Source organism: Panulirus ornatus, chromosome 37, assembly GCF_036320965.1.
Source record: "Panulirus ornatus isolate Po-2019 chromosome 37, ASM3632096v1, whole genome shotgun sequence".
In the NCBI taxonomy this organism is placed as follows: Eukaryota; Metazoa; Arthropoda; class Malacostraca; order Decapoda; family Palinuridae; genus Panulirus; species Panulirus ornatus.
The window spans coordinates 19,538,574-19,547,125 of NC_092260.1; the positions used below are offsets into that span (position 1 = coordinate 19,538,574).

The following is an 8,552-nucleotide window of genomic DNA, read 5'->3' on the forward strand; positions in this document are numbered from 1 at the left end:
ACCTCATATAAGGTTCTATATATCCACGAACTAAGCTTAAGTAAGGATCTAAATATCTACAAACTTATATAAGGATCTAGTTATCCACGAAACATATATATATATATATATATATATATATATATATATATATATATATATATATATATATATATATATATATATATATATATATATATAAGGCTCTCGATATCCACAAACCTTACGTGAAAGCTTAGTAAAATCATTTTGCTACATACATGGAGCTAATCGCATCGAAGTCATACACTGCACTCTTATATTTTGGAAAGGAGACAGTATCCCTATTTACATTACACGTATGAAGCTGTAACCAGTAAACGCAATTAACCTGATATCTAACAACTGCTGTATGCTGTGCACTTTATCCCATGATCATAGTGGCATTTGTTTATGAATGTTACAGAAAAGAAACTGCTGACTTCTCGTCCTAGAAAACCCAACACCTTTTGAGATACAGATCTGTTTTTCTTAGGAGCGACCTCGCAAGTCTTTTTTTTTTTTTGTTACATACGTAATGACACTTGTGCAACACTCCTACAGCAGAAGCCACACAAGAGCGGCAGCTGATTGTCTTAAGGAGCTCGACTTTCATAAGGTCTTAAGGTAACTGGATGACAAGGTCCATAAATATCAGGGTCTTAGGCTGGTGTGTTGCAGTTCTGCTCTGACACGTCGTGCGACGACAGTCGAAGCGCAGACAGTTTTCTCTTTTTCTCGATCGAAACGAACGGTCTTGCTCGTCGCCCATCTGGTGATCACTTACCGAGATCAGCCAAAGCCGTTACCCCTCAATACCGCATTCAAGATGGCCGTTGGTGTCTTCAATGTGTCCCAGGCGTTGCCCTACCGAGATGCTGGTATATCCTTCGGGTATCCAGCTGGCGTCACTCTCATGGACTTGGTCCCTGATGACGTGAAACCTCTGATTCACCCCCACTGGAATAACTTTCCACCTGTCAACCCCATGTGGCACTACCTGCTGGCTGGCATCTTCATGATACTGGGATTTCTCTCTTTCTTTGGTAATGGAATCGTCATGTATCTGTTCTCGACCAAGAAAAGTCTCCGTTCGCCAGCAAACATGTTTGTCGTCAATCTGGCCTTCAGCGACTTCATGATGATGATGTCACAGTTTCCCATGTACGTCATGAACTGCTTCGGTGGTGGCTACTGGACCCTGGGAGCTTTAGCCTGTCAGATCCACGCCTTCACAGGGGCCATATTTGGTCTCGGCTCTCTAATGACTTTGGCAGCTATTGGGTACGATCGTTACTGTGTGATCGTAAAGGCCTTTGACGGTGGTCACATCAGCTCAGGGAAGGCGTTCTTCATCATCCTGTTGTGCTGGGCCTACGCCACTGCTGTTTCCATCTGGCCCTTCTTCGGCTGGAACTCCTACATTCCAGAGGGCATCCTCACCTCCTGCAGCTTCGACTACATTAGCCAAGATTGGAGTACGAAGTCCTTTGGTCTGTTCCTCTTCATCATGTGCTACTGCCTTCCTCTCACAATCATCATCTTCGTGTACTCTCAGATTGTAACGGCTATTCGTCAGCACGAGAAGGCACTGAGAGAACAGGCTAAGAAGATGAATGTTGAAAACCTCCGCTCCAACGCTGATGCCAAGAAACAGAGTGCTGAAGTCCGCATCGCTAAGGTTGCTGTGGCCAACGTGTTCCTGTGGCTGTGCACCTGGACTCCCTATGCCTATGTGGTTATGATGGTAAGCCTAATCTTTTTACTGTGTAAAAGACGTCGCGCATTTTGATAAATAAATAAAGCTAAAAACTAGGTCAATTTATACCAATTGATTAGATACTTGAATATTGTGTTACTGTTCTCATGTATGATGTGCTATGTTGCTTGAATCCTTTTCCGTTTCCAGGGTTTGTTTGGCGATCAAAGTAAGCTGACCCCTTTGGTGTCCGCCTTGCCCGGCCTCATCTGCAAGACGGCCTCCGTCTACAACCCCATGATGTTCGCCATCTCCCACCCCAAGTTCCGCCTCGCTCTCCAGGAGGCTTGGCCCTGGTTCTGTGTCCATGAAGCCAAGGACGACGACACCAAGTCCTCCACTACCGCCACCGAAACCACCAAGTAGGACATGAGGCGAAGATAACATTTAATGACGATCCTCCGATTAACATTATACTATCTAACGGCAGTTACCAGTTCGTGGTTTAACTTACTATTTAGAATGTCTCCTATGCATAGGTTCCAAACCTATTAAAAGAGATTCTAAATGACTAATCACATGATTGAAGCTGAAGCTGTCAAAAGTAACGCACATGAACATCTTTATTCTGTGTCTCCGATATACCCATACCAAACCTTGCTTTAAAAAAAAAAAAAATAAACGAATAGGCATATATCAAAATCTGGTCTATCATTTCTGTGTCCTTATCTCACAGTCATACTGTAAGCTTGATATTTTGGAAAGTGGAACATATTTTGGATGGAATCTGGTTGAGACTCCAGGTGGAGACACTTGGTTAATTTCTCGTGATCGTTTAAGAACAGATACTTGTAGATGAATCATCCACATGTAAATGATTCCTCGCAATTCAAACACGATCATTAATCTCCCTATCTCTTCTCAATACTCATTTGTCTGGAAATGTAACAGCCAGCCAAAAATGTACACCGAGAGTGACGGTATCCATCAGTAAACATAACTCAAGCCAAATATAATGTGTAAAGTATTAATATGTGAGAAAAAAGAAAACGGAAACTATAAAACCAAAACAAAAACGTACAGATCCTTGACTGACTGATTCAATAAGACGTAAAGATTAGGGAGGAAATTATCTCCCGAAATCTGACTCTTTTCTTTTTTTTTTTTGACATTACTGTTTCTTTCGATCATTTCTCGTGGGATCCGCGTCTCACGGCGAACAGAACACACCTGACAGCGACGACCTCACAGACTGTTTATTACGTCATGGTGAGGGAGCGTTAGACCCACACAGGTGAATACCATATTAGAGATAGATGGACCGGTCGCTGTGTCTTCTTGACGACGGTGCAAATGACTAGTTAATGGAGGGTGTCTTCGGCCACCATGTGATGGACGGACGGAGGAAGAGGTGGGGGAAAGGAAACATGAGACTAATAAAGAAAAATATGAAATGAAATGATGGCGTCATGGGAATACGCTGATTTCTTTTTTAGTCCCCCCCTCCTCTCTCTCTCTCTCTCTCTCTCTCTCTCTCTCTCTCTCTCTCTCTCTCTCTCTCTCTCTCTCTCCTCTCTCTCTCTCTCTCTCTCTCATCTATCTATCTATCTTTTCTTCGTCTCTCCCTACTAGGCTACATGGGCACAATGTGCCTCTTACGCTGACGTACCTGGGAAAGTGACCGAGTATAGGGAAAGATCATATCAAGATTCCTTGCCGGTCAAGCGAGCATCCAACAATTCTGGTACAGAGATGTGAAATACGAAATGGCCAAGTTCTTTAAAGTTTTGGAACTTCTTACGGACTTTTGAGCATCGCACTTTATATGATGACCAATTCTAGTCATGTTTGTCGGTCATATACAAGAGGATGTATCAACACGCTGGAAGTTATTGCAGTCATCATGAATTACAATGCTAAGACAGTGTTTATATACTTTGAGGGAAAGTAGCACAAGCCTATAATCTAATCTCAACAAATAAACACAACCACGAAACGAAGTTGAAAATTCAGTGGGAAGTTTTAGTTTATGTCCGACTAATGAACAGGTTAAAAAGATTATTTTTTCTTTTCGGAACAGCTGTGGATGACAATTAACAGCCTAATTTCAAGATCAATTAGTGTTAAGGATGCGACACGTCCAAGAGAGCATCAATCTGTGGTGGAAAACATATACATGCACAAGTTAAAGGACATTTGATGTTGAGTAACCGTGGATAAGTATTACCTCATACAAGAGACTTTAAAGCAGAATAAAGTACTCCTTTGATTATCAAGTGGACTACTTTAAGGTAAGGAGAACAGGGTATGTGATAGATGATTTAAAAGCTTGGTATAATACTGCTGGAAGTTTTGTAGGGAATATTGCGTGAAGATAAACCTTGGTAAAACTATTTTCTTTTTTTTTCGTATTAAATGTTGACTGTGGAGACTGGGGAACTCCGGGTGTATGGCTTAGTGGTTGGACATTGTAGGTTTATATATATATATATATATATATATATATATATATATATATATATATATATATATATATATATATATATATATATATAGGGGAGAAAGAATACTTCCCACGTATTCCCTGCGTGTCGCAGAAGGCGACTAAAATGGGAGGGAGCGGGAGGCTGGAAATCCTCCCCTCCCGTTTATGATTTTCCAAAAGAAGGAACGGAGAGGTGGGCCAAGTGAGGATATACCCTCTAAGGCTCACTCCTCTGTTCTTAACGCTACCTCGCTAATGCGGTATAAGGCGAATATGTATGAAAAAAATATGTATATATATTTCAAGTTCATTTTTACATGTGACGGGTCTGTGTCTACAGCGTCTCGAGTGCATGCAAGGAGTAAAATGTGTCACAGTTTAGGATTTGTATCATTCGTTAAGAAAAACAACGATGTCCCCCTTTATCGTTAAACGTCAAGAGAAAACGATAATGTCCCCTTTATCGCTGAACATCGTGAGTCTGAAGCAGGTGTTATGCCATCTATACTGTACGGGTGTGAATCATAGGTAAAGGCTGTAATCATGTTATGCAGTTGGGCCATTAAAGAATGGTTAGGTAGTGAGAAGAACAACATCCATCTTAGTATGTTATACTGAGCTACGTAGGTCAACCCAAATCACATGATTTATTAAAGTATAGACAACACAACTTTGTTCACAGAATGTGGTCTGGGATAAGAGGCAAAATGAATGATGATTCCATTGGTGTCTGCTGTCACTGCCTCTCTTATTTCTCGTAATACTGTTGTTGGAAGAACTGTCGGGGATACGTTAGACAATAGTGTTCCAAATCATTCTTCGTTCGGAGGTGATGTACATAATTCAAAAGCGAATTTAGATACATCAAGATGCAATGTTTATAAGGACAGGAAACCCAGATTATACGAAGCATGACGTATACACCAGAAAGCATGCACTCAGTGATTTATTCAGAATGTCTTTGGCAAGGTCTAGAGGGTGTGGCCACAATTTGGCTATCAAGACGGGAACATGGAACATGAGAGGGTGTGGTCGTTTGCCGGTGGATGGAGGAGTGACTGGGTGTATGTGGCTGTGTACAAGCTAAGAAACATGTTCTTGAGGCCTCTCCCAATACCCAAAATCTAAGAGAATTATATATGATCTGAATTCCATAAATGATCTAAATTTTTTTTCTCCGAAATATACTAGTGACGTTGCCTCTAAGATCACCTATGATATTCTAAGAACATACAGATAATGTACTCGACCAAGCCTACTGGTTGGGTTTTATATGTTTACCGTGGAAAACAGTTTGTGTTCTTTTGTTCGAGTACGATCGTGTATTTTAGTGCACTGGAGCAAAATGTTCTTATTTTCAATTATAATAATACGTGCATTATGTTCCATAAACATCTATCTATTATCTATCTATCTATCTATCTATCTATCTGTCTGCAACTGAGAGGCTTTCATACGAGATAAATGAGGATCTCTCTGCAGAGTAACGTATTACTGCCAGTAACAACTTTCATTTCTATGGCTGGGTAATCTTCTTCACCCAGATATATATATATATATATATATATATATATATATATATATATATATATATATATATATATATATATATATATATATACACGCATTACGTCACGTGGATATCAATAACACAGGGTTTAATCTGCCTTATCGTGAGTGAAGTTGCCTGTCTCGTTGTGGAAGGCAAAAGTTAAATCCGGGTTGTTTAAAATTTCTATCCACCTAGTCTCGAGGAGGAGTGTAATCGCTCTCACACATGACCATAGATTGTGCTCAAGGGTTGATCTTGTTACTATCGTCCTGTGGAACTTCGGTTCGGAAATATGAGCTGATATTTAATTATCTTTTTTCCTACTCAATGCAATTTGTCATATCTTTTGTCTCAAAGAGATTTTTGGAGTAGAATTAATAAAGGGAAGACCATGTCGCTTAAACACTTCCACATGAAACACCCACCAGCCTGCCCAGTGAATAAACCCCGAGGCGGGGGAGGTCCATGGCCATGTGTCCTTAGCTCTAGATATTTCTGACACTTTTGTATAAGTCGCCCGACGGAAGCCTCATGACCAGCCTTATGTAATGGACTATCTTGAGAAGGTTGCCCTACATGACGCTGGGAGATAATTGGATAAAAAGACCTATAAGAACTAGGTATTCAGGTTCTCCAGCCACACTCTCTCGCCACGCCGTTGCGGAACATTCGAAAGAGACTGCATCGACCGAACCCAATACCGTTCAACCAACCCCTCTTGGTTCAGAGACCAGTCCTCGTGAGTTCCGCTGTAGGCGTTGTTTCTTAACTTGACATCGAAATGGCCGTTGGTGTCTTTAACGTGTCCCAGGCGTTGCCCCTTCGAGGTGATGATATATCCTTCGGGTACCCAACAGGCGTCACCCTCATGGACTTGGTCCCTGATGACGTGAAACCTCTGATTCACCCCCACTGGAATAACTTTCCACCTGTCAACCCCATGTGGCACTACCTGCTGGCTGGCATCTTCATGATACTGGGATTTCTCTCTTTCTTTGGTAATGGAATCGTCATGTATCTGTTCTCGACCAAGAAAAGTCTCCGTTCGCCAGCAAACATGTTTGTCGTCAATCTGGCCTTCAGCGACTTCATGATGATGATGTCACAGTTTCCCATGTACGTCATGAACTGCTTCGGTGGTGGCTACTGGACCCTGGGAGCCTTAGCCTGTCAGATCCACGCCTTCACAGGGGCCATATTTGGTCTCGGCTCTCTAATGACGCTGGCAGCCATTGGGTATGACCGTTACTGTGTGATCGTAAAGGCCTTTGACGGTGGTCACATCAGTTCAGGGAAGGCGTTCTTCATCATCCTGTTGTGCTGGGCCTACGCCACTGCTGTTTCCATCTGGCCCTTCTTCGGCTGGAACTCCTACATTCCAGAGGGCATCCTCACCTCTTGCAGCTTCGACTACATCAGCCAAGATTGGGTGACAAAGTCCTTTGGTCTGTTCCTCTTCGTCATGTGCTACTGCCTTCCTCTCACAATCATCATCTTCGTGTACTCTCAGATTGTAATGGCCATTCGTCAGCACGAGAAGGCACTGAGAGAACAGGCTAAGAAGATGAATGTTGAAAACCTCCGCTCCAACGCTGATGCCAAGAAACAGAGTGCTGAAGTCCGCATCGCTAAGGTTGCTGTGGCCAACGTGTTCCTGTGGCTGTGCACCTGGACTCCCTATGCCTATGTGGTTATGATGGTAAGCCTAATCTTTTTACTGTATAAAAGACGTCGCGCTTTTTGATAAATAAATAAAGCTAAAAACTAGGTCAATTTATACCAATTGATTAGATACTTGAATATTGTGTTACTGTTCTCATGTATGATGTGCTATGTTGCTTGACTCCTTTTCCGTTTCCAGGGTTTGTTTGGCGATCAAAGTAAGCTGACCCCTTTGGTGTCCGCCTTGCCCGGCCTCATCTGCAAGACGGCCTCCGTCTACAACCCCATGATGTTCGCCATCTCCCACCCCAAGTTCCGCCTCGCTCTCCAGGAGGCTTGGCCCTGGTTCTGTGTCCATGAAGCCAAGGACGACGACACCAAGTCCTCCAAGACCGAGGCTGAAGCCTCCAAGTAGAACCTGAGGCATGGAGATGGCCTTTTAACGAACTACCACACTTATCAGGACGCTTCTTGAGAACAGTCAGCATATCGTGACTTAGTTGGCTGTGTCCATCAAGAGCGTTTCCTAGATAACTAAACTCACATTTGATCTTATGTCTAGGTTGAAGTGACTGGCCTTACGCCCGCGTTGTAGATGTCGTGTCCAACGCGCTGTAGCTGTCGTATTCAACGCACATTAGCATCATTACCCTTAGTGTCCTCTGTCACACACGTAATCTTGTATCACATGAAAACAAAAAATATATACATATATATATACATATGAATAATGTCTTTTGTTTATATATCCCAGATATGCTATGACATTTTAGGATGATTTTTTTTTCTGTCATTCTTACTGGAGAGCAACTGAATTTTCGGCATTAACCCAAGTTGAAAAAGTTTCTCACATACCATGCTCTATCATAGAACAAACATCTTACAGGAGAAACACTCACAATTAAATTCTAATGACTCACTTATGATCAATATCAATTCTGCTCAGTGCTCATTATACATAACTCTTGCAAAATGCATTTACCGAGCTTCACAACATATCTATTTATTTTTTCTTAATGTTAGCTGAGACGGCACGGGCAACTGAGGCCATGATCAATGCCATCCAATAAGGTCAGGAGCGCTAACCGCTACACCGTGGATGTCCATATCCATCCGCTATCTGTCGTGTATTCTGCACCCAGACCAAAAGACGTTCT

At 42.2% G+C, this 8,552-nt stretch overlaps 2 protein-coding genes across 2 annotated transcripts; both read left to right on the plus strand.

Annotated features, from left to right (window-relative positions):
• The first annotated feature begins 665 nt into the window (after positions 1–665).
• LOC139760721 (compound eye opsin BCRH2-like) lies at positions 666–2,392 on the plus strand. The gene is made up of 2 exons (XM_071684280.1): positions 666–1,744; positions 1,907–2,392. Exons 1-2 carry the CDS (start codon positions 827–829, stop codon positions 2,120–2,122), a joined length of 1,134 nt encoding a protein of 377 aa, XP_071540381.1. The 5' UTR covers positions 666–826; the 3' UTR covers positions 2,123–2,392.
• A 3,985-nt stretch (positions 2,393–6,377) lies between these two features.
• Positions 6,378–8,094, plus strand: LOC139760722 (compound eye opsin BCRH2-like). Its single transcript, XM_071684281.1, has 2 exons — positions 6,378–7,432; positions 7,595–8,094. Exons 1-2 carry the CDS (start codon positions 6,515–6,517, stop codon positions 7,808–7,810), a joined length of 1,134 nt encoding a protein of 377 aa, XP_071540382.1. The 5' UTR covers positions 6,378–6,514; the 3' UTR covers positions 7,811–8,094.
• The last annotated feature ends 458 nt before the right edge of the window (positions 8,095–8,552 follow it).

What these genes read in the sequence shown, in the direction of transcription:
- LOC139760721 (XM_071684280.1), top strand. Translation starts at nt 827, where the DNA reads ATGGCCGTTGGTGTCTTCAATGTGTCCCAGGCGTTGCCCTACCGAGAT. An exon ending in ATGCCTATGTGGTTATGATG is followed by an intron (nt 1,745 to 1,906) that starts GTAAGCCTAATC and finishes TTCCGTTTCCAG; the next exon opens with GGTTTGTTTGGCGATCAAAG.
- LOC139760722 (XM_071684281.1), top strand. Translation starts at nt 6,515, where the DNA reads ATGGCCGTTGGTGTCTTTAACGTGTCCCAGGCGTTGCCCCTTCGAGGT. An exon ending in ATGCCTATGTGGTTATGATG is followed by an intron (nt 7,433 to 7,594) that starts GTAAGCCTAATC and finishes TTCCGTTTCCAG; the next exon opens with GGTTTGTTTGGCGATCAAAG.